General features: G+C 42.7%; 1 protein-coding gene across 3 annotated transcripts in view; it reads left to right on the top strand.

Annotated features, from left to right (window-relative positions):
* Nucleotides 1–26709, top strand: part of FAM135B (family with sequence similarity 135 member B) — a 364542-nt gene that overhangs the window by 210425 nt on the left and 127408 nt on the right. For all 3 annotated transcript variants that reach the window (XM_019032899.4, XM_063709528.1, XM_063709529.1), the window contains exon 4: nt 20686–20825. In XM_019032899.4, coding sequence (XP_018888444.4) covers nt 20686–20825 — 140 coding nt within the window. The remainder of the gene's footprint in view (nt 1–20685; nt 20826–26709) is intronic.

Below are 26709 nucleotides of genomic sequence, written 5' to 3'. Positions count from 1 at the left end.
CTGAGTAGGCCCTCTATACGTGGATAAAAGGAGGCGATACTTCTTTGATCTCCTCCATTGGAGATGGTGTAAACAGAGACTGCATAGCAAAAGCTCTCTCCAAACATCTGCATATGTCTTCTTTCCAAAATGCTTTAATCTCCTTCTACCTGACACCGTGTTCCTCCACTAACCTGACCCAGGGGTCCAAGAGCCATGGTTTTCAGCCACTCCTTTGTGAGCTCTGCTTCTGAATCTGCTCCCTCACATTGGTTTGCAGAGTCTGTTCTCATATCTATCCAGCCACAGTTTATATAAATGCCTATTTTTATTGTTATATAACAGGTCCTTCCCTATCTACAACTTAAGTGTTCTATATTTTCTTCTTTTTTTATTTATTTTTTAACATTCGTGGCACTAGAATGGAATGGTTACTTGAGTGTTTTGTGGGTTTTATGTTTTTGTTTTTGTTTCTGTTTTTGTTTTTCTATAGTGTAAGTTCTGTGAAGACAGGAACTCTGTTCTCTTCACTGCCATAACTCTAGTGCCTGGTGTCTCTCAGTTACTCAATACTTAAGTTTTGAGCCAATGGACAGATAGGCGGATACAAAGATAAGCAGATGAATGAAGAATCTCACATCACTTCCATACTCCATTTTAGGAACCTTTTGCTTTCACCTAAATCCTGTTTGAAAGCTTCACCTGAGCAAACATTCTGCAGTATTGATGGCTTTGGTGTAGAGCAATTCAGGTGAATATTGTTAAAGTTTAAGACACAATAAAAGTCATGACTCTGGGAAATTAATGCTCTTGTTTAACTCCCTTGAAGTAAGTGTACTTTGCTCAACTTTCTGAAATATGTGCCAATGGCTGACCCATATTTTCATGGATTGGTAGTAATGGCACTAATAAATTTCTCTTGACTATACAACCAAATGCACTGGGCACTGTGCTAGATTTTTTGTTGATATTATTGTATACATCCTCATAACAATCTGTAGAGAAAGGTATCTCTGTTGCTACAGAAGGAACCTAGATCTCAGAGAGTTTAAAAATCAGTAGAGCCAAGGCCAGGCGTAGTGGCTCACGCCTGTAATCCCAGCACTTTGGGAGGCCGAGGCGGGCATATAACCGGAGGTCAAGAGTTCGAGACCAGCCTGGCCAACATGGTGAAACCCTGTCTCTACTGAAAATACAAAAATTAGCCGGGCGTGTTGATGGGTGCCTGTAATTCCAGCTACCCAGGAGGCTGAGGCAGGAGAATCACTTGAACCCAGGAGGCAGAGGTTGCGGTGAGCCGAGATTGCACCACTGCACTCCAGTCTGGGTGACAGAGTGAGACTCTGTCTCAAAAAAAAAAAAAAAATTAGTAGAGCCAATATATGTTTTCCAGTTTGGTTTTTAATTTCATTTCATCAAGTGAATACTTTGACTTCTCTATATTTTTATTATTTTTTGTAATGGTCCGATGAGAAGGAAATGCTTTGAAAATGGTCAATGAGTTAATGCCTTCATAATTTCATTCAAAATTAATACTATTTTTTTAAAGTTCCACATTCAGCCAATATCTATTGAGCAACTGGGTGCTAAACAGTGTATTAGATCTGTTTGAGCCAAACAAACCTCCCTTTACAGAGGCCTTAGTTTAATACAAAAGGCAGTTACTATGTAAATAATAACACAAAGGTATTTCTACACCACTAGCTTGTATCCAGTTGCACAGACACACCACTAAGAGGTATGTCTGACCACGTTAAGGAGATTAGGGATGACTTTCCAGGGAGGAAGAGATGCCTGAACTGAGAGGTGAGGGGTGAGTTGAAGCCTCTGGGTCCACAAGGAAGGGAAATGCCATTCCAAGCAGAGGGAACAGCATGGGCGAAGGTAGCTTGTGACAGGGAGGGGCTGGCAGGCCAGGGAGGCTGGAGAACAGTGAGCTGGAAGGAGTTGGATCCTGGAGTGATATGGAGATGGAGGGGTGGGAGAAAGCAAAACTGGCTTTGAGAAATACATTAGGATTTTTTTTTCTTTATCCTAAGTGGAGTGGAAAGATGCTGAAGGGCTTTGGGCCGGGAGCAACTTGATCCATTTTGCATACTGAAAAGATTCTTCTCAGACAAAACTGTGGAGAAAGTCTGCACAGGAGTCGGGCTGAGCAGAAGGAAGGCCATTGGGCAGAGTGGTCCAGGAGTGAGGCAAGGAGAGCACGGACAAGGTTGTGGTGGGTGATTGAGAGGGAGAGAATTGGAATTACTTGTTGAGGGATTACACATGGAAAGTGAGAGAAAAGGATTTATTGAAGGTGACCCTCAGATTTTTGCCTTATGCAAGAGGTTAGATTATAGGGTCATTCACTAAAATATTTTTTAATTCTCTTTTTCTAGTAGTGATAAAAAGTTTTTTTAACAGATTTTATTTTTTAGAGCAGTTTATATTGACTGAAAAATTGAGGGGAAGGTCCAGAGATTTCCCGTATACCACCCACACCCTATACACACATATGCTTGCTCAGTTTTGTCCAGCTCACTGTTCTCCAGCTCCCTGGCCTGCCAGCCCCTCCCTGTCACAAGCTACCTTCGCCCATGCTGTTCCCTCTGCTTGGAATGGCATTTCCCTTCCCTGTGGACCCAGAAGCTTCAACTCACTCCTCACCTCTCAGTTCAGGCATCTCTTCCTCCCTGGAAAGTCTTCCCTAATCTCCTTAACATGGTCAGACATACCTCTTAGTGGTGTGTCTGTGCAACTGATTACAAGCTAGTGGTGCAGAAATACCTTTGTGTGATTATTTACATAGTAACTGCCTTTCGTATTCGACTAAGGCCTCCGCCATTATCAACACCTCCCATTAGAGCGGAACATTTGTTACACTGGTGCATCATTATCACCCAAAGTCCCAAGTTTATATTAGGGTTCATTCTTGTTGTTGTACATTCTATGGGTTTGCACAAATATATAATGACACATATCCACCATTAGAGGATCATGCAGAGTAGTTTCACTGCCCTAAAAATCCTCTGAGCTTTGCCTATTAATCCCTCCACCTCCCTTAACCCTGAAAAACCACTATTTTTTTTTTTACTGTATCCATTGTTTTGTCTTTTTCAGAATGTCATATAGTTAGAATCATGAGTACTTAGCCCTTTAGATTGACTTATTTCAATTAGTAATAAGTATTTACATTTTTTCCATCTTTTTATGGCACAACGGCTCATTTCATTTTGGTTCTGAATAATATTCCCTTGTATGGATGTACCACAGTTTATTTATCCAGTCACCTCCTGAAGGACGTCTTGGTTGCTTCCAGGTTTTGGCAATTATGAATAAAACTGCTATGAAATTTGGGAGGCTGAGGTGGGCGGGTCACGAGGTCAAGAGAGTGAGACCATCCTGGCCAATGTGGTGAAACCCCGTCTCTACTAAAAATACAAAAATTGGCTGGGCATGGTGGCACGTGCCTGTAATCCCAGCTACTCAGGAGACTAAGGCGGGAAAATCACTTGAACCCAGGAGGCGGAGGTTGCAGTAAGCCGAGATCACACCACTGCACTGTAGCCTGGTGACAGAGTGAGACTCTGTCTCAAAAACAAACAAACAAAAAACAAACTGCTATGAACTTTTATGTGTGGGTTTCTATATAGACTTGTGTCTTCATCTCCTTTGGGTAAATGCCAAGGAGTGCAACTGCTGGATCATATGGTAAGATGTTGCATAGTTTTGTAAGAAACCACCAAACGATCTCCCAAAGTGTCTGTGCCCTTTTCCATTCCCACATGTTGTGAATGAGAGTTATTGTTGTTACCCCGCACCTTTGCTAGCATTTGGTATTATCAGAGTTTTGAATTTTAGCCACTCTAATAGGTGTGTAACACTATCTCACTGCTTTAAGTTTGCATTTCCCTGATGACATATGATGTGGAACAACCTTTCATATGCTTATTTGCCATTCCTGTATCTTCTTGGCAAGGTGTCTGTTAAGATATTTGGCTCATTTTTTAATTGGGTTGTTTGTTTTCTCATTGTTAAGTGTTAAGATCTTTAAGATATACTGTAGATAACATTCCATTATCAAATATGCCTTTTGTAAACATTTTCTTCTAGCCTGTGGCTTGTCTTTCCATGTTCTTGGCAATGATTTTTTTCTGAGCAGAAAATATTAATTTTAATGAAATCTAGCTTATCAGTTCTTCTCTTTTTCAGGAACTGTGCCTTAGGTGTCATACCTAAAAACTCATTACCAGACCCAAGGAAATCTAAATATTTCTCTGTATTATCTTCTGGGATGGTAGATTACTTTTGAACATGTTAAATGTATGGTATCTTTGAAAATCTAAGCATAAAATTTGAAGTACCCAATTTAACTTATAGATCTTGAGCTTAGAGGAAAAATCTGTTTTAGAGACATAATTTTCATTAAGCGGCTATGTCCTAGATGTCATTTTATGTGTAGGACTTGGAAAATGCACAAAATGGGCAGATTTTCTGCTCTCATGTTGCTTACATTATGGTTGGAAAAGAAGATAATCAGCTGGGCACAATGGTGCATGCCTGTAGTTCCAGCTACTCAGGAGGCTGAGGCAGGAGGATCCTTTGAGCCCAGGAGGTTGAGCCTGCAGTGAGCCATTAATGTGCCACTGCACTCCAGCCTGAGCAACAGAGCGAGACCCTGTCTCTAAAATAATTTAAAAATTTTTTAAAAAGGAAGATAATCAGTATAACACAAACAGTAATATGTGCCATGAGATAAAATAAACCACCCTAATGGGGATACAAAGTGACATTGGAGTGGGGAAAGGCATGCCAATTTACAGGGAGGTGACCCTTATAAGGAGACAGAGAAAAGCTATCAGAGGGTCAAGAGGAAAAATAGTGAAGCTTCATTTCACGGTGGCCAAGGGAGGGTATTTCAAGGGGGAGGAGTTGAAAAACATTGCAGAATACTTCAGAGAATCCAAGTATAATGTGGACTAAAAATTTTCTCGAGCTTTTAGAAACATGTAGGACACTATTTACCTCGATAGGATTTTTTTTTTTTTTAAACTGATGCTAAGGGGACAGAAACCAGATCTGGGATAATGAAGAGTGAGTAGAGCAATGGAGAAATGGAAACAGCCAGTAGAGACATCCTTTAGGTAAGTTGGTTGCCACCCAACCAAGGTATCTAGGAAGAGCTGCGAGATTTGAGTTTTGTGTATGTTTTATTTCTAATGAGAGAATGGTGAATATATTTCAACATTATTGGGACGAATCTGGTTTAGGAGGAAATGTTGGATATGTAAAATAAAATAGGAAAAATAGTTGAAACACTCTAGTTGCAAGCAGACATGGAGGATCTCCAGGGACTATAGGAGTTTAATCAACTTGAGCAATCCACCTATTTTACAGCCTTCAGCCTGTTTTTTTTTCCCCCTAAAATTCTGTGTGGAATGTAATCACCTAATTGGGTGGAAGCAGCTCCCGACAGCCCTGGCAACTTGTAGATGAACTTGAGTGAACTTTCTTGGTTACCATGCTAAAGCCTCCACCCCCGGAGGAGCTGTAGCCTCATTATCATAACATGCAACCTCTGTGCTTCTGTGCTGGCATGATGACTCACTGTGTCTGCACCTCTGAGCCCCCTCCTCTGCATGCGAAGATGCACCCTCTCCCCTTTCCACCACCTCAAAAAACCCTCCTGTCACTTTCCCTTGAGGAGACACTGCTTGGAGAATACTCCTAGCGCTCTCCTCCCTTGTGACAAGTGATGTAACTCCTATCGATCCAAACCTGTGCTCTTGTGGAGATTCGTCTGTTACTTGCCAGGCAAATGAACCCCATTCTTTTTTGGGTAACACAGTCATTAAAAAGTTTGCTTTTTCCAAGCCCTGTGCCAAGTTCTGTGGCTGCTGGGATGAACCACAGCACTACTAAACTCTAAGGAACTCATACAGACATGCAAATAAACAGCCGCATAATAACAAGAGATGATGAGGAAGGTGGAGGAATGAATGCTTGGTCAAGGGGATAAGTGCTCCCTGTGCTCAGCCCCCAGCAGCGTATAAAGGGCCAGCCGATTGTGGCCCTGGAGCCTAAACAGCAAACTTGGTGGTTGCCTCTGCACCATAATGTTGACTGGAAGGTAAATGAGCCCAGGAGAACAGGCCATCTGGTAGTTGAATCTAAAGCTGCAAAAAGTGCTTCTGAGGATGCAGGCCTAGGTGTTCACTGATACTAGAGCCAACAGGCTAAGCCTTGGCTGACACTCAATCAGGTGACACTACAACTTTCAGATAGTGGATGTAGAATTTTCTCAGACACAAGGAGTCAAGAGAGCCCCTTGGAAATAGTTTTTTGGTACCCTAGTAAGCATCAGGGGAGTTGGGGGTAGCAGGGAGGGCCGTGGGTGCAGCGGGTAGATTCAGGATTCCACTGCTGGTCCTTGGTTGGATTCTCCATCTCTCTGAGGCCCCAGTTCCTATTTGTGAAATGCATTTATAAAACTATATGACTTTCTTTTAGCTCCCAGTCCCCATATTGCTTGCATGAGTTTTCAGATATAGGAGTGAGTACTCAGCCTTCTTTTGGGGATAAGCAAGTTCCCCAGACTAACACTCAAGTGCTCATTTGGCAACTTTTTGAGCATCTATTTTATTTAAAGTACTGATCTAGGTCACAGGGAAGAGACTCAAGTGATTGCCTAATGTCTATGCCCTTAAGTAGCTTACAGAACAATAGAGGGTGAGAGGGAGTAGGTGGGTGGCAATAAGAGGACTCTAAGATGGGTAAAATAGGAGGTGGACTCTGTGAGACACAGGAAAGGTGTAAAGCTAGATGAATAAACAGGCGGAAGTTATGTGTTTTTAATAATAACGATGGGCATCTTTGTCTTATCTAATCTTTCATGATTACTTTATATGTGAAGATAATTATTCTCAGAAAGGATAAATGATTTGCAAGTGCATGGAAAGCCTGAACTTAAATAAAGATCAGTCTGAGTCAGAGCCTGTGCTGCTTATAAGTGCTAAATTCTGCCTTCCAGTTGGGAAGATCTTCATAGAAGAGGTAGCATTTAAGAGGCCACTGAGAAACAGGCAGACTTTTGAGGTGAGGATGATGCTATCAATTCAATAAAAAAGACTAATTATAAGCCTCTTATGTCAAGCACCTTACTAGAATTCTAGAGCTCACTGGTGAGTTGTGTACTTTTCCGTCTTGGAGAAGCCCACAGTCTGGTTACAGAAAGACACACAGAACTGCTGCTCGGAGGAACAAGTATTCTACAAGAGCTAGTGCAAAATGCTGTGGAAACAGACGAGGGAGCAATTACTCTGCCTGTGGCACTGAGGGAAGAACTTCTGAGGAAAGGAAAAAAACACAGTCTTTATGGATGAGAAGAAGAAACTGGAAAAAAGAATGTCAGAGGAACAGAACATTCAAAAAAGATTTATGGATTGGTCATTTGGGCAAGCAGTGTGATAGGACTTCTGAGAATTATCAATAATTAACCAGGTCTAATCAGAAAGAAGCTTAGATTTGGCATGGTGGAAATCACTATGAGCCAGGACCCACCCTCCTTCTCCCCAAAAGTCAAGGAAGCAATTAAAACACTGAACAATATTGCTCATGTATAGTGAGTCACAGGCATTGATTTGTATCATCTCATTTGATACTCACGACAACCCTGTGATTAGATATTATAGCTCCATTTTACAGAAAATGAAGTTTTTTAAGAAAAAATCATGTTCTCCAGACTGGCCAACATGGCAAAACCCCTTCTCTACTAAAAATACAAAAATTTAGCTGGGTGTGGTGGTGGGCACCTGTAGTCCCAGCTACTTGGGAGGCTGAGGTAGGAAAATCGCTTGAACTGGGAGGTGGAGTTTGCAGTGAGCCAAGATGGTGCCACTGCACTCCAGCCTGGGTGACAGAGCGAGACTCCGTCTCAAAAAAAAAAAAAAAAATCATGTTCTTATAATAGGAAAAATTATGAGCCTTTCAGTTCTCCCCCAGTACCACAGTGGTCTAAAGCAGCACTGTCACATCCCTCAAGTCATCTTGCCCCATCTGTTTAATTGAGCAAACACATATTGCTTTTGAGGATGTAGGCATAGGTGTTCATTGACACGAGAGCTAACTGGCTAAGCCTTGGCTGACACCCATGCAGATGACACTGTGACTTTCAGATGGTGGATGTAGAATTTTCTCAGACACAAGGGGTCAAAAGAGCCTTCTGAAAGTTGCAGTATCACCTGGCTGGGTGTCAGCCAAGGCTTAGCCAGTTGGCTATAGTGTCAATGAACACCTAGATCTACATCCTCAGCAGCAATTTTTGCAGCTTAGATTCAACTACCAGATGACCTGTTCTCCTATGCTCATTTATTTTCACATCAACGTCTTGGTGCAGAGGCAAGCATGAAAGTTTGTTTAGGCACCAGGGGCACCATCAGCCAGCCCTCTATACGTTGCTGGGGGCTGAGCACAAGGGGCATATACCTGCTGTGAGGTCAAAGGGCAAGATTCAACAGGTGACACTAATGAGGAAATCATAACATTTATTCAAGAGAGGAGAATAATATTGGGGATTCTTCAAAAGCAAGGAGCATCTTGTGTCTACTTATCCTGCAAGGTCCCTGGAATTCTCAGTATTTCTGATGAATGGAGTGTGTGTATTGGAGGGATGCATGGAAGAGATGGGCAGCATCTTCTGCCTGCCGAGTGCTGTTGAGCGGTAAATGCGTATGATCCAGAGGTGAGAATATTCACACTACTCTGGGACAGGCAGAGAAAGCTTGCTGAAAGCATGACAGTTTGAAATGTGTGGGATCTTGCATCATTTCTCAAGGCCCTACTCCCTGAAGTGTCAGCACCAATAAGTGTGTGGTTACCATACACTCTGGCTATGCCTGAGACTGATCCAATTGTTGACTCGAGCTAAGGGGCTTACATGCAGAAGTTCAGATCAAGAAACATTCCAGAACTTGGTTGAAATGTGTGGTTAAAACCCTTCTGTTCTGCATTTGCTGTGTAGAGTTGAAAGTTAATTACTTGACCCAGCCAGGGCCAAGTCTGAGTTAAGGTGACCCATCAGAAACCAGGTCACCCATTGGGCTGGGACTCTGAGGTATGCAGGCAACTGGAAGAGTGCATGGGTATCAAGGACTAAGGAGGTTTGAGCTGGAGAGAGGGGAGCTCTCCCTGAAGGAATTCCCGTGTCCATGCACAGACAGACTGTGTATCTGCAGTATTTGGCACAATGTATTAGCAGCAGAGAGAGGAGCTGAATAAGGGAAGGAAAAATGTCAGCTGCAAGAGCCTCTGCTGTCCTGGAGGACAGGAGCTCAGGTCACTCTGAGCTGCCACTGGAGTCTAGAAGGAGAATGAATGAGGTGAAAAGCTATGAAGCTAAGAAGACAAAACTTGAGCTGCAGAGACAGGTCTTGGCCGGACTGACCTGTGCATGGCATGGGGATACCTTGCTCATTTTAACCAGGGGCAATATTCAGCCAGTGCATCTGATAGGAGCAGTTGTTATAACAGGCACTGCCCTGAGCTTTCCAAGTCCTCCCTCCCAGACTACAGTGGCCAGTTACCTTGGCCCCCATTCCAGACCCTCACCCTCTCTATCATTCATAGCTAGAGGATTTACACCAGGGCAGCTGGTGACCTGCAGGCCCTGCTCACCGCCCTGCCTCGCAGGCATTCGGACTAGGTACTCTCTGTGCTCCCCAATTTTGAATATCCTGCCCTGCTCCAGACTGCAACTGCAACCCTGGTGTGTGGGTGTGTGCCCTAATGGACAGAAGGGAGGGGACCAAGAGAGGAAAGGGGAGACAGTACAGATGAGAATGTGCTGTGGTAGAGACAGCTCATTCAGTGCTTGGGTTGGGGGGTGCCTCAGACCTTGGAGGGAGTTGGAGGGACTGAGGCTATGATCTGTTTCTGGACTGGCTGGGCTTATCTTAGCCTCTGGAGTGGGCAGGCCCTGCTGGAGGGATCTGCCATCTCTGTGGAAAACAAAGGCAGAGCAACCACCTGTTCTCCCCTAATCAGCAGTGACTCTGGGGCTCCCTGCTATTTTTTGTAGTCACAACTCCGCCCTATATTCTGTGACCTCCAACTAAGGCCAAGGCCACCATGGACTAGCAAACAGCTCTGTGCTCCTTGGCACATCCTGGAGACCGTGACTGGGTGGAGACACTGCAGCTCTGACAAATATTTGATTAGCTGCAATTGTGACTATACTTAGTTCTCCTAGGGAAGCATATGGGGAGGCAGATGGTTCAGGAAAGCCTGAATCACATCAACAAGGCTCTTTGCCTCCGATTTGCTGAGTTTCCTGATGACTTATTAGCAGGACGGGTTTCAGGATTTGAAGGTGGGGCCTGGCTGTACCCTTCTCAGAAAGCCCCATGTTGTGCATTCTGGGCATCCTTTGTGCCGGCCTTTTGCAAGGGAACCTGGATCGATGTGGACTCTGGGTCATCATGAGGACATAGCGGGAAATAGAGACAGCCTCAGTGAGCTAGCTGCTCTGTCGAAGATTCAGCTCACCTCCACAAATGTTACTACACCCACTGCCAAGTTCTCTGTGATCAGGCCACTTGGAGCTTTGGTCAGTCATGCATTCTATAAGTATTTGCTGGGCCGGGATACAGCACAAAGCGTCAGCTCTGTGTTCGGTCCTCACTATGGCTGCAGCTCCCACACTCATCATTTAGGGCCAATTAACCATAGTAAAGACTTCAGATTTCATTCTAAGTGCCAGGAGGGGATAATGGTGTCTGGTTTATATTTTATTTATTCATTTTATTTACTTTTTTTTTAGAGACAAACTCTCGTTCTGTCACCTAGGCCAGAGTGCGGTGGCAAGATCATGGCTCACTGCAGCCTCGAATTTCTGGGCTCAAGAGATCTTCCAACCTCAGCTTTCTGAGTATTAGGATTATAGGCACACACCACCATGCCCAGCTAATTTTATATATTCAAAAAAAAATTGTAGCGATAGGATCTCACTGTGTTACCCAGGCTGGTCTTGAACTCCTGGCCTCAAGTGATCCTCCCGCCTTGGCCTCCTGAAGTGCTGGGATTGTAAGAATGAGTCATCGTGCCTGGCCAATATCTAGTTTATATTTTATATTAGTAGACAAATAGGTGGTAAGAGCAGAAGCAAAAAGTAAGGTTTTCAGTATGCAGTATTGACAGAACATTTTTTGAAAGAGATAGGAAGGATTCGATTTGTCAGAACCATGTTTTGGGTGTGAATCCACAGGATGTGCTGTTGCGGGAAGTCAGGGACCCCAAACAGAGGGACCGGCTGAAGCCATGGCAGAAGAATATAGATTGTGAAGATTTCATGGACATTTATTAGTTCTCCAAATTAATACTTTTATAATTTCTTATGCCTGTCTTTACTGCAGTCTCTAAACACAAATTGTAAAGATTTCATGGACACTTATCACTTCCCCAATCAATACCCTTGTGATTTCCTATGCCTGTCTTTACTTTAATCTCTCAATCCTGTCAGCTGAGGAGGATGTATACCGCCTCAGGACCCTGTAATAATTGCATTAACTGCACAAATTGTACAGCACGTGTGTTTGAGCAATATGAAATGTGGGCACCTTAAAAAAAAAAGAACAGGATAATAGCAACTGTTCAGGGAATAAGAGAGACAACCTTAAACTCTGACCGCTGGTGAGCCGGGCGGAACAGATCCACATTTCTCTTCTTTCAAAAGCAAATGGGAGAAATATCGCTGAATTCTTTTTCTCAGCATGGAACATCCCTGAGAAAGAGAATGCGCACCTGGGGGTAGGTCTCTGAACTGGCTCCCCTGGGCGTGGTCATCTCTTATGGTTGAGACTGCAGAGGTGAAATAGACTCCAGTCTCCCATAGCGCTCCCAGGCTTATTAGGAAGAGGAAATTCCCGCCTAATAAATTTTGGTGAGACTGGTTGATCTCAAAACCCTGTCTCCTGATAAGATGTCATCAACGACAATGGTGCCTGAAACTTCATTAGCAATTTTAATTTTGCCTCCATCCTGTGGTTCTGTGATCTTGCCCTGCCTCCACTTGCCTTGTGATATTCTATTACCTTGTAAAGTACTTGATGTCTGTGACCCACACCTATTCACACACTCCCTCCCCTTTTGAAACTCCCTAATAAAAACTTGCTGGTTTTTGCCACTTGTGGGGCATCACGGAACCTACTGACATGTGATGTCTCCCCCGGATGCCCAGCTTTAAAATTTCTCTCTTTTGTACTCTGTCCCTTTATTTCTCAAGCTGGCCAACGCTTAAGGAAAATAGAAAAGAACCTACGTGAATATCGGGGCAGGTTCGCCGATAATGTGCCGATGATTGGATAGAGGAAGTGAGTGGAAAAGAGGAATTTAATGACAAGGAAGTATTTCACTAGTATGGGTAAGACGGGAGGAGAAACATATTTGGGAAATATAATCAAAGGTTCTGTACTGGAAACAGAGGGTTCTGATCTTTATTTGACATCAAAGAAATCACGTCAAGTGGCGAAGGATCAGGCCCACTCAGGAGAGAGATAGGGCTGGCATTATACATTTGAGAGTGCTCAGCTTGTAGGTGGCATAGAGAGCCTTGAAAGCCTTGGAAATGATGCTAGGGAAGGAGCACAGCTAGTAACGGAGAAAATAATTGGGACCATGACCTGGGGTTCTACAACACAGAGAGGTGGGAAGTGCAGGAGGAGCCTAGGAATCCAGAAGGGGCAGGAGTGAGTGAGAGAGAAGCTGAAGAGCTGCAAGAGCTGGAAGAACAGGCGAGGTGGGCATGAGGCATCATCTGGCTCCCCAGTGTAGTCGGATTGTTGTTGTCATTTTTGCCTGTAAAAGAACTAAGGCCAGTGGAGTTGAAGTCTCACCCAGCATCTCCCAGCTAGTAAGCAGGGAGATGCTCCATGCTCCATTCAGGCAGTGCCCACTGCCCTGGGCCAAGCCTGCTTTCTTCATAGTGTCAAAGGGTAATTAAAGATTCCCTTTGGCTGGAGGCGGTGGCTCACACCTGTAATCCCAACACTCTGGGAGGCCAAGGCGGGCGGATCACAAGGTCAGGAGTTTGAGATCAGCCTGACTAACATGGTGAAACACCGTCTCTACTAAAAATACAAAAATTAGCCGGGCATGGTGGCGTGCACCTGTAATCCCAGCTACTCAGGAGGCTGAGGCAGGAGAATCACTTGAACCCTGGAGGTGGAGGTTGCAGTGAGCCAAGATCATGCCACTGCACTCCAGCCTGGGCTACAGAGCAAGACTCCATCTCAAAAACAAAACAAAACAAAAAAAGATTATTTTCCACTCCTCACTTCCACTGAGACTTCTACTAATATCTGGTAAAATTCTATGCTGGATAATTTGTAATAGCCATGTCAGCTCCACACTCCTATTAATCCAGCAGCATGTTTATTCACTCCATTTGTCTGAGCCCCTATTATATGTTACATCTTGTACCAGGTACTTTCATAGGTCATCTCGTAAAACCCTCACAACCCTGAAACAGTATTGATCTTCCATCTCCAGTTCACAGATGAGGAAACTGAGGCTTACACTGGGTAAGTTCTTTGTTCACAGGTATACAGTGTATAAATGGCAGAGCTGGGAGTAAACCCATGTCTTTTAACTCAAATCTATGTGCCTACACAAGCATGAGGTACAACGCCATACACTGGACTCTGTTATTGAAATCCAAACTGAAATACCTGAGACCACTCAGCAGTTATGACCAATCAAAGGAAATCCAGTGGGTTTCTGTGTGAGCAACTAAAGTGTACTAGAGGCAACACACTGGCCTTTTACTTTTGAGATTATAGAGCAATACATGTTATTAGATAATAAAGTGTTATCAAGTGCTGGCCTTACTGGGCTTATTCTAATAGTAGGTCACAATGGTTTATAATTAAGTAATTAAGCCCACTCAGTGTTGATGAGAGAATGCTTCCTGTTAAATAGCAGCAACAGCCTTTCTCATTTTCAGTAGGTTAAATGGTGCTTTTTAGTGGGCTCTTTAGTTTAGTTGCCCTCTTACAAATAGGACTTTCTGCCAGAGCATGGTAGCAGCTTTGTAAGTTGAGTTTTCTTGTAGAGTAGGCTAGGAGTCAGAAATTCTGGATTTTAGAACTATCACAAACTAGAACTATAACAAACATTGGGTAACTTCCAAAAGTCATATCCCTCCATTTTTGTATTTATTAATAAATTGATTGGTGGATTGATTTGCTAAATATTTGAGTGTTAGTGATATGCAAAGCCTTTTGTTCTGTCATTCTCAGATTTTTTTTATTAAACAGAAATTGATGGATAGTGCATTTGAAGTGAGGAGAGAAAAAGTTGGGAAATACCGTACTAAATGTTGAATAATATTCCTCATCATTGTTTTATCTTTACCAGTGACAGAATTATGTCTAACATATTGCCTGTGTGGTTGTTGAGTTAAATAATGAATGAATGAATGAATGAATGAATAAACAAATTAAGGAGTGAAATTAAAAAAAAAATTTGGAGTCATCATTGTACCATCAACTATATTTGACATTGAGGATGTAACAATTTCTATGATCATTAGTTTCCTCATGAATAAAATGAGAACTCATATACCCAAGACCATACTCAATGATGTAAGGAACATAAAGTATCTAGAATTTAGACCAGTAAATCTCAGGCTAGCTTTAATTGAGCAATTTGCAATTAACAAAAGCATTTTGTATGTATTGTATATTATAGAAAAATGACTTTTCCAATCATATAATTAATAAATAACATCTATGATCAAACTCAGTTTGTTTTACATAATTTGCCACCTCAATCAGAATTTTAAATTAGCCTATATAAGGCATTCTGACTAATGCAACGTGTGTGGAAAGATGAAACATTCATTTACACAAGGAGATGTCTGTGGAGTCGGACAATGATGGGAATATTCATTCGCTATTCCACAGACACAGGTGTAAAACATAGATGTCCCAAAAGGAACCCTGTGAGTGTTCAATGCTGAATCCCAATGTTTTGCCCAAGACCTAGTGCATAGCAGGTGATTAGTAAATATTCAATGAATGAATAAACACATTTTATAGCAAAAACATACAAACATAATAATCCAAAATTATAGGTGAGGCATAAACTTATGTCCATGTGCATGAAAACAAAATATCCAATACTCCATGTGCAGCAGGGTACTTTAAGTAGAAAACAAGAAAAATGTTTTATATTCTTTGAGATAGATATAAAAATGACAACCAAAATACAGCTCTTTATTGATGTGTCACCAATTTGATATGCTTCAAAAATTGAAGGTACAAGCAGAATTGCATCTCTTCAGATATTTCAAGTAAGTGCTTGTATATCTCAATGCCCTGTTAGCAGAAATGCCACTTACTTTTCCCATGTCACATCATCCAAGAAGCCCTGGGCTGACACAATGAAGTGTGGTCATTTTCTGAATGCTAGTTTAGGACAGAAATGAATCTCATCAGTCCCTTGCTGCTGGGGCATCTCATTGGCACGCAGGGTCTCTATTGAAGCATAGGTCTTTAGAATTTGGAGGAAGCTTGAGGGTGTTCAAAAGTGAACCCTTTGCTGCTCCAGTTATCTGCACAGGCCACTAGGGCCTCCACCCTGAGCTCCCAGGTTATAACTCATTAGAAACTGCTATGATTTAAACGTTTGTCCCCTCCAACATGCGTGTGGAAACTTTAATTGCCATTGTAACAGTTTTGAGGTGAGAACTGTAAGAGGTGTTTGGGCCATGAGGGCTTTACCCTACTGGGTGTGATTCCTGCCTTTGTAAAAGGGCAAGTTCAGCTCACTTTTGTCTCTTGGCCTTTCTGCCTTTTGCAATGAGATGATGCAGAAATAAGGCCTTTGCCAGATGCAAGCACCCTGATATTGGACTTCCCAGCCTCCAGAACTGTGAGCCAATCAAATTTTGTGCATTATGAATTACTTAGTCTGTGCTATTGTGTTATTGCAGCACACAATGAACCAAGATATTGCTCTTGACAGCACAATCTTTGTTTCAGGTTAGGTGGGTCCTCATCTTTCCAGCTCACAATGTAGCCAAACCAACCTTCTACCCATGAAGCCCTGAGCATTTCTGAACATCGAGAGTTGTCATTCTGGGCCACAGCTTTTCTCAAGATAGCTTCATTTCTGGGAACAGGTTGTGCTGTGTGATTGACACTAGTATCACCTTGGTTGGGAAGGGTCTGTCCCAGTCCAACAGTATCCCTGATTTTCAACCTTAAGAAAAGTCATCAAGACCATGGTTGCCTATCTCCCAGGAGTTCCTGGTTTCTTATCCATATTTTTCCACTTGCCCTCCAGTGATGGGCTCTCCAGGAAAGTAGCAACCTTGGGGGAGTCTCAAGAAGTCATGTATTGGACCTCCCTACCCTGGCATTGAAGGCTCGATGACCCTGCGAGCTAGGCAGCACATGCTCAACTACAGGAAATTATTCTGGTCCTTCTCTGGAAAAACAATGAATACCTTTTTCAAAGTGGCTTTCTCTTCTGCCTATTGCTTACAATCTTTGGAAAAAAAATAAAGTTTGGCTTCAGGGTGACTTTCTGTCCTTCCCGTTCCTAGAAAGGGTCAGAAAATTCACCCTACCTGAAGAGTCTTAATCGTTGTCATCTTCAATCTATGAGAAAATCTGTTTGGATTTTGATAATTTTTCTGTAAAAAACATACTTCTTCACTCACCATTTTGCCTAAGCCTCACATTCATTATGGAAATTAAGTAAGGCATGATTCTTGTCTCATTGGAGCTCGGATTCCATAGTCCTGCCTAAGGCCACACAGCTGGAAAGTAGGGACAATTCTAGAACTTATATTTCCCTTACTACAGGAGCATTTTCTAAACCATATGAAAACCAACATTGTGACTTTGAGGAACCCATAGTCTAATGGGGCTTTTCCACTTCTGTTGGCTCTAATATGTTGGAAGATTCTCTGAGTATATCCTAAGTTTAAAGGAATTCACACAGTCCAGACCTCAGCCAGCTGGCTTCAGGCCTGGGGAATTGAAGGGGTTGTCTTCTGGTGTTTGGGCACAGAACTGATTCTTTGGGAATCTCCTACATGCAGGCAGAGCCATGGCTATATTCTTGGAATGAGATTGAGGTTTAGTCCACAAGTAGGTGGTCCCTAAGGGTGCTGTTGGTTTGAGCATTGGGCATAGAGTCCCTGTCAGAAGAATAATACCTGTATTTTATATTCCACACACAGATCCCTCTGGGGCTGCTGGGAGCTGCAGCTGAGGGAATGTCATCATTTAAGGTTTAAACATTTAAAGGTGCATAGATCTATAAAGTATTAATATCATTCATTTTGTGGGGGGAGAATAAGAAACTACAGCACCTAAAAGTCTTTTTTTCTCTTGCCATCTGGCCGGAAATTCTGTGTTAAGTTGTTTGGAACGTATTCTTTGTGCAGCTGAAACCTGAAGAATTCCTCTTACGTCCTCTGCTGTATTCTCTTTTCTCTGCTCCCCTCCTCTTTTTCTTTCACATTCCCTTTCCTTTTTCCACCCATTTTCTTTTCATCTCTTTTTTCCCCTTAAAGTTTCAACTCTTGTTATGCGTGGTACCAAGGCTGACACCCACAAAAGAAGAAGACAGATATGTAGGAAGACTCTAGTCTACACCTTCTCATTGGACCACTTGAGTAGAAATCTTGTTGCCTAAAAATACATAAAAATACTCTAAAATGAAAAGTGGCTATTTACCACATAGCTAGGAAAGACTGCCATCCCAAAGTATGAGTTAGTCTGTAAGGGCAGAGAGAGTATGTACTTTTGCTGTCTCTGGGTGCTGATTTCACCAGCAAGGAGGAGTGAGGATAGTGGGTCGGGTATCCAGATGTGGATTGTTGTTGAAGAAGGGAAAATCCCAATGGGAATGAAGCAGGGAGTGTTGTCCCAGTGATCTCCACAATCCCAGGGAAGTGTCTTGCGATTGGTGAGCCTTCCCTTGTAAAAAAAGACACCTGTTCTATGCGATGCCCTATTTAACAGTGGTGAGGAGTTGACCCAGAAAGCCTCCTAAGGTATGAAAAATGCCTTATCCCAGGCTTAATGGGTCACCTCGGGATTTGGTGATTTTCAGTAAATACCCATTAAGCCCTGTGGTCTGTTTGCCAATCTGCTCAAATTCAGAGGCGCTTAATCTCCCATAAAAATGTGGCCAATGATAATATATTCAACAGAAAGTACGCAGAACTTTCTCTGCAAACACAATTAAAAAGTCATCATACTGTATATTGTATGCCCAGAGCGTGCCTGGTCTTAGGAGCTTGATCTATTTTATCCTCTTTGTGTCCACAGTGATCCGACAAGGTCAGTGTGGCTGTGTCCATTTCTCACATGGAAAGCTGCTGTTACAAGAGGTGATGTCACTTGCCCAAGACAGCAAGTGATTGAACTGTTTTGCTGGCTGACCCTCCTGGTGGCAGACGGCTCAGGGCTGCTCTGACCTTCAGGGTATTCACCCCATCCACCCGCTGCCACATTGTCATTCTGGCTTATAGATCAGTGGGGCCTGGACAGTGATAGAGAAAGAGCTAGTGTAGCAAGTAAAAACAGAGAGGCATCTGCACACATGAATCATTTTTATTTAATAGCCGCATCAATTTGAATACAGCAGGTCTAAATAGAACTGCATTAGGCCAGTAATTTTATTGCCTTCATGACAAAGTGCAAATTAGAGCAGGCACATCTGAGTAGCCTTGGAAACAACCTGGCATTTTACATATTTTGTATTCCTTGCTCGGAAGCTACAAGGTAGGTGTTTGTTTAGATGTGACTGCATTGGGAGGTGACTGTGATCCTGTGTCCCTGTTTCCAAAGAACTCTTTGACTCATCCAGAGACAGTGTACAAGGTACTTAGGATTTTTCGTTGCTAGTTGGGCTGTTTTTTTTTCTTGGCTCCCATTTCAGTCAAACTAATTCTTTCAGTACTGTTTTATAGAGTCCCCACCCTTTGCTAGGAAATAGATGCATTTTATTCTTTCACTGGAGACTTCATTTTCTCTCTTACTAAAGAGGTAGATGTGAGGATGAATCTACACAATGCTTCATTATATAGCAATGCTCCATCTCAGTCTGCTAACAAAATGCCATAAACTGGGCGCCTTATTGACCACAGAAATGTATTTTTTACAGTTCTAGAGGTTGGAAGTTTGAGATCAGGATGCCAGCATAGTCAGGTTCTGGTGAGGGTCCTTTTCCAGGTTTGCAGATTGATGACTTCTCTCATTGTATCCTTGCATGGTGGGAAAGGTGAGGGGAACAGACCTCTGGCCTCTTTTTATAAGGGCATTAATCCCATATATGAGAACTCTACCCTTAGGATGTAATTACCTCCTGAAGGCTCCTCCTCCAAATATAATCACATTGGTGAAACATATGCATCTTGGGGAGACATAAACATTCATAACAAGTACATATTTAGGCACCTGCCTCTGCTTTGAGCCTTTGTCTCTTCATCTGGTGTAAAATTTACCTTATGGGTTTGTTATGATAATTAAGGAAAGTAACCACAATTGAAAAGCACTTTATAACTTGTAAAATGCCATATAGTTGTTCCCTATTATAAATAGGTAATCAATAGGTAATCATTGCCTTATACAAATATTGGTATTATTTACTTTAGAATATATATACGCATATGTATGTGCGTGTGTGTATGTGTGTGTGTATGTATGTGTGTGTGTATGTGTGTGTGTATATGTGTGTGTATATATGTGTGTGTGTGTATATATATGTATTTACATGTATATCCAACTGTATAGTTCATGTGTGAAGTAATTTGGAGGAGTTCGTCCATTTGTTCCCCCACAATAACCCTGGGCAGTGCTATTGATTTTAGAATAATATATATATGTATATATACATATATATACACACATATATACATATATATACATATACATATATATACATATATATACACACATATATATATTTTTTACACGTATCTCCAACTGTATAGTTTATGTGTTAAGTAATTTGGAGGAGTTCACCCATTTGTTCCCCCAAATAACCCTGGACAGTGGAAGCATTGCGTAGATTTGTCTTCTTGAAATATAACTTAACTTTGAAGTACTGTTTAGGGATATAGTATATCTAGAATGCATTGGAGGATACAGAGCTAAACCAATTCCTTTAAAACTTGATATACAGCATAATAGGATTAGCACATTTTCCTAAAACTCAAGACAGAGTGTTCTCATGACAGGCATGATGTGCAAGCAGCACCTTTGAGAAGGGAGAAACTCTATGGGCACTAGGAAGTCCTTGTAGAAGGAAGGGTGTTTTCTGTCTTTTACTCCCCGTTCTTCTCCTCATTGTTTCTGGGAGAGGAAGTTTATGGAATGCTTCACAGAGGAGGGGACAGGTGAACAGGTGAGAAGTTGAGCAGGCACTGCATAGCAGCCCAGGAGCACTGCCCACGGCATGAGTTACTTAGCCAAGATTTTATCGCTTGCTTGTAAGGGATGGAACAAGGTTTTTCTGAGATACCAGCCCGACTCAATAAACAGAAACATTCATATGGTGAGGTCTCATTTACTGTGATTTTAAGCTTTGGAAATTGGAAGGTAGCTTGGGGCCATTAGCCTACTTGAGCAGGAAAGACACTTGACAGGGCTGCAGGTACAGGACAGTATTGGAGTTCATGGGTTCCTACTGATTCTTGTTTTGCAGAGAGCAGCAGCCTGCATTCAGCCTGTGTCCATGACAGCACCGTGCACAGCCGGATCTTTCAGATCTTATACCGGAATGAAGAGGTACCCATAAATGATGCTGTGGTCTTCCGAGTTCATTTGCTCTTGGGTGGTGAAAGGGTAAGTCATGAATCTACCGCCAGCCGCAAGTAGCTGTTCCCTATCATGGCTGTTCTCTCTCATTGCTAGGTAAATGGTGAAAGGAGAAGGTATGGGTTTACTCTGAAATCTGACAGAGATTAGTGCTTTTAGTGCATTCATGCACTTATTTATGTATTCGTTGTTTTACTCATTTTTTTATTCATATATTTGCTTGTTCCATGTAGTCTCAAGTGCAAACAGTCTCCATTGACTCATTTACTGGGTCTCTTCTTCCCTCCTCATCTGCCCAGTTGCACATCTGTTTAGGCCCTCTGTCAATGAGTCAAGCAGCAGGTGGTTTTGAGTAACTATTTTTTGCAGGGCTCTATGTGGGACCCTTGGGTAAGGGACAGAACCGGAGAAGGCAGCAGGAACTCCACCTTGAAAGGGTTGATAATTTTGCAGGAAAACAGATATATAAGCAAACACCTTGGCAGGTGATGTGAGAAATGATCTCTGTGGAGATGGCAAAGCTGGGTTCATCAAGGCTTACACAAAAGAGCTGGCTTCAGATGCACATGCTGAATTCACCAGAGAAAGAAAGAGGAAGGGCATCGAACAAGGGGAAACAGCATCATTGCAAGCCCAGAGGCCTTGGGGAGCTCGCTTTATTAGTTGGAAACTTGATTGAAAATTTCCTATTCATCAGATTAACACATTTCAAAGGAATATCTGAAGCTCAAACTTTTGATCTGCCTGCCCCAGCCTCACTGAAGTGTACCTGTTGCCACATTCGAGCTGATTTTTTTCTGCTAGAATATATCGAGAATTATATGAAAGAGTATTCCTATTTTAGGAAGATCTGATTAGAGCCCCCCTACTTGCATTCCTCATGTGGTGTGCACAACAACTCCTATTGGACATCTATTATCTTTCTCCTCTCAGGCTTCTTGGCTTTTTGTCCACATCTTTTGTTATCTAGGTGGTGACCAGATTCCTCTTTGTGGCTAAAATTGAAAAGCTGTCACTCATTCTTTATTCATTAACCTATCTATTCTTCCAAAATTTATGGAGAACTCACTAAGCACCTACTATGTGCTGGATATAAAATAGTGAACATGAAATATCTCTGGCATTTTGGGCTTGTTTTCTAATATTAGATCAATATATCACAATGTAATTAAATAAATCAATCATGCATATTCTATTACTGAGCCTTCTCACTGCTACATACTCAGCTCCCTAGTCTCTGAGACACACTCATGAGGGAGATAAGAGTATAGGAGTTTGCACCCTCACTGGAGGCTCCGTGAAGCTACAACTGTACCCAAAGTGGAAGAGACCTCATGATGGTCCTGCTGTGCAAGACTGGCTGTTGCTTCATGACAGAAACTCAGATAGTGAGAATGTCAAGAACTCAGCACAACCTTCAACACAGCCTTCACCCAAGATGATTATTCCCTGGAGGACAAGTGACAGACAGAAGAGGCCTTCCAGAGAAGCCAATGCAGAACTGAGACCCAACTATGGAGGAAGATTCAGGCATGCCACGAGCTCAGGGAGATGTCGGCTCTGGAGGAGAGCACAGTAAGGACAAAGAGCCTGAGGTGGGAATGACGTTGGGGTGTTTCAGGAAAAGCACTAAGGCTGAGGTGACTTGCACAGAGAGGGAGGGGAAAGGAGCAGGAGATGAAGATGGAGCGGGGAGGCCCAGCATTATGGGCCATGATAGGGAATTTAGGGCTTATTCTTGGGCAATAGAAATCCACTGATTTTGTTAGAAGGGTGCAATGGCACAATTTTTATTTTAGAATTTTGTTATCCCTCTCCCAGTCTGCAAGCTCCACAGGAGTGGATCTCTCTTTGCATCCTGAGTGCCCTAGTAGCCATAGGACTACACTGTGGATACCCAACATGGAGTGAATGACTTAGTTGTTGAATGAATGAATTTAACTTGTAATCCCTTCTTTTTAGGCCCTTTGCAAGCTATTCTTTCCAAACAGGGATGAGCATCCACCATGCACCCTGTTTGATGGCCCTTGGCTCTCTGTATCCTGTCCAGACCAGAGTTGCCTGCTTCAATACCTCAAGGAACACACACCTCACTCATTGGAGCCTTCAGTTAACCTGACCCTGTCTCCCTTATGCCATCACAGTGACTGCAAATACTTGATCTGAAATCAAAATTTAAAAGAACAAATGAAACTCCTATTAGCCATGCTGGCTAGCTTTTGACTACTTGGCCATTTCCCCTCTCTGCTGTCCCACCTGCTATGTGCCCCAAGAGACTGGCTGCAAGAACTGCTCAGTCGTGTCTTTACCTTTTGGTTTCCATTGAGTTCAGCCTATGAGAGCTTCTGCAAGTGACTACAAGGAGAATGGGCCAGGCTTCTTCCCTGCAGGATCCTGGAGGGTTGGCTGTGTCCAGTGGTGTGCTGGAGCCTGCTTATATCAGCTTTTGATAGCGACGGGTACAGACCTCTTTCCAACTCCTTATTTAGCGACTTCACATTCATAGCTTGGTGGAAACATTTACACCGGAGAAACTGCCAATGCTACAAATCAGTGTTTTGTTTTTTTTTAATTTTAATTTTTCTTCAGAGAGCCAGTTGTTAAACCTTTACCAGCATACCACTTGCTGTGTCCTTCTTCCAAAGGCCCCAGCTCCAGTCACGGAGACACACTCCATGTAGCTTTCTCTCCAGTTCTGATAACCACTGTCTCTGCTTGACTCTTCAGGCCTAGGATGGTAAGGAAGTCCTGTAGTTACTAACCTTGAGAACTCAGCCATTGTTAGTTGCTTTTTTTTTTTTTTTTTTTCCTGAGACAGAGTCTCCCACTGTCACTCAGGCTGGAGTGCAGTGGCATGATCTCAGCTCAATGCAACCTCCGCCTCTTGGGTTCAAGTGATTCTCCTGTCTCAGCCTCCTGAGTAGCTGGGATTACAGCGGCCCGCCACCATGCCCGGCTAATTTTTTTTGTATTTTTAGTAGAGGCAAGGTTTCACTATGTCGGCCAGGCTGGTCTTGAACTCCTGACCTCGCGATCCACCCGCCTCAGCCTCCCAAAGTGCTGGGATTACAGGTGTGAGCCACCGCGCCCAGCCATTAGTTGCTTTTTCTAAATCTTCCACACACTTCGTAAATCATCCATTTGGTAAACTGTACCTGGAGTCCTCATTTTGAGTGTGTCCTCCTCTAATTCCTTCCTGGACTCAAGTTAATACCTTTAGTTTAGGAAACAATACCGTTAGGTTGCCTAGAGTGGTAATAAACTCCCAGTTAAACAGACTACAAGCTCAAGGTCCACTTCCCCAAATCCCAGTAAGAAAACAATGCTCCATTTTTTCCCATGGGCCTTTGCCCTTGGGACATTGATCTCAAAGAGCTACCCTGGCAGAGTGCTAATGACAAACCAGTGATGGAGGCTGGGTTTGGGCATTATTCAGGTATCCTGGCCATTGCTCCATCTTAATTCCGTCAGAGAATTGTTCTTGTCCCTGACAATTTAAAGCCTTCAAGTTTGACCTTCCCAACCCTCAACCTTAGCTCGCGTGAGGTTGTAGCCAGCCTTAGTTCTCAAGTTGAATGGAGAGTCTATTTCACATTACATGTTGTTTTCTTCTTCCTATCAAATTTCTTTTCTCTGTAAGCTAATAAATTATTGATGTGTTGGGGGTAATCCATATGGCAGCAAACAATGTCACAGCTAATTGTTATATACAAATCAGGGATAATAAAAGTTAATTGGATATGTCTGTAAACACTGTATATTTGGAATGGATGCATTTCCAGTTAGTATCAGTCTGCTTATGACAACCAAAACACTGCTTATAGCCAGTTGGCCAGAAATTATGTTCACGGATGCACATAGACATCATTGTGAACAACAGACATTTATGAAATGCCTATTTATCAAACACATGATTCCATGTGCTATAAGAAATTCAGACATGAAGAAGATTCAGTTGTGCAATGAAGTCACAGATAAGTACAAGAGATGATCATGGACAGAACTAATCACGAGTTAAGGTGTACGAGGAGATGTTATAATAACAGTTGCAAAGAGTGAGTCTGGAGGTAGTGTGTGTATTTTATTTATATACTCCGCGTAATCCCACAGAAGATTTGGGAAGGCTTACAAAATGCATAGAATAGTAAAAAGAAAAGTTAGCAATGGAATGGGGCAGAGTGGAGGAAAAATACATACAGGAAAATAAAGGCTGGGGTAAATGTATTGGACCAAAATGCACAAACACCCTCTGGATATTTGATAGTGGTGACCCATATATTTAGTGCTAAGCTCCTAGCAGGCAAAGCAAAGAAGAAGATACAATTATTAACAACAAAATGCTTGCCACTCTGAGGAAGAAGAGGAAAAGATTACATATGAAACACATTTTATGATGTGTTTTATGATTGCATTTCGTAGATTGCATTTTCGTAGGCTTAGAAAGGAAAAGCATTTTCCAAAGTGTGATTCCTTGGTGCACCGGCATCACAGTCCCCTGGCAGTACTCATACAAAATGCAGATTCGTGAGCCCAGGCCAGACCTGGTGATTCAGACAGAGGTGGGCTTGTTTTTTTCTTTTTCTTTTTCTTTTTTTTTTTTTTTTGCTGGAAGCAGAAAGGGGGCTGAGTTGATTCAGAGTTTTTTGATAAGTAGAAAAATGGGCACGATTTCCACAGTAACCAGTTGTTAAGAGCTCCTGAGACAGAAGACAGCAAGGCCCATAAAAAGCAGTAAAGTAGAAGGCAGATTTGGGAAAGAAAGCATTGTTGCTAAGGGGCTAGAAACTGGCAGGGACACAAAGCTAGAGAGGAAGGTTGAGGACACAGCACGGAGAGCCACAGAGACTCCGCCAAATGTCATATTTTTCCTTTTTAAAGGTAGGAGTCTCCTTCAGGACCGAAGGAGGAGACCTGGCATTTAGAAAGGTCAGTCTGGCAATAATATAGAAAGTGGGGCCCAGGAGACCAAGGGCATACAGGCAGTTGCTGCTATAGTGCATGGTGTCTTGGTGAGCATCATGGCAGAGGTCGTAACTGTGTGAATGGAAACTGTGTGAGTGGAAAGGGTGAGCTGCCTGGCCACCAAGTGCAGCCCTTAGGACTGGGTTCAGGTTGAGCATTGGCAGGCATCATGTAGAGAGGAATGATAAATGGAAGTTGACTCTAAGATTTGGTCATGAAATGGGTTTGGAGTTACTGATAGTCCAGGGTAGTTGGGAGAAGAAAAGCTTCTACTGGGGAGTGAAAGGAGTTCAGGATGAGTTATAAGAACAGTCACAAGGATCTTAGCACTAACTGCAGAGGCAGTGCCCCTTTCGCGGGGGCACTGTCTGCGGGGGGTCTGTTCCTGCAAGCCCGTGATTCGGCGATGGATGAATAAACATACACTGACACACAGATATTCTGCTCTGCCAGTCCAGCTGAGGCGCCAAGCCACTTACAGGCTCCAAGCTGAGTTCTGTAAACAGTTGCGACTCAGCCCTGGTCAGTTAGTGAGGCTCATATTTATTCAGTAAGACTAATTAACAAAAGTTATGAGTAAACACCACTAGAGGGTAAAGATTAAAGGCCAGGTTCTCAGGCCTAAAGCAAACACAGTTTGTGGGTAATAAACTTCTGCTGACCCCCGAGTAGGAGGCAGTAAACTATCCCTAGTAGGACAAAGGTTAGTCTTAAGCCCATATAAATAAACAGGTTAGTAAGATAAACTTCCCACGTTCCTTTGTACTTGCACCTTAATCTTTCTGGCTCCTGCAAAGAGACCCTGGCTGCCTTCAGCCAAGAAATCTGAAGCTACGCAAACTCTCAGGCCTTCCAAGAGAGTTTTTGACTATTACTGTAACCATCTTTAATATTTTTCCCACCAGCCTGATTGAACTCCAACAAACAGCATCTTATACCTATAAGGTAT

Source organism: Gorilla gorilla, chromosome 7 (assembly GCF_029281585.2).
Source record: "Gorilla gorilla gorilla isolate KB3781 chromosome 7, NHGRI_mGorGor1-v2.1_pri, whole genome shotgun sequence".
Lineage (NCBI taxonomy): Eukaryota > Metazoa > Chordata > Mammalia > Primates > Hominidae > Gorilla > Gorilla gorilla.
This window is presented reverse-complemented; position numbering and strand designations above follow the sequence as displayed.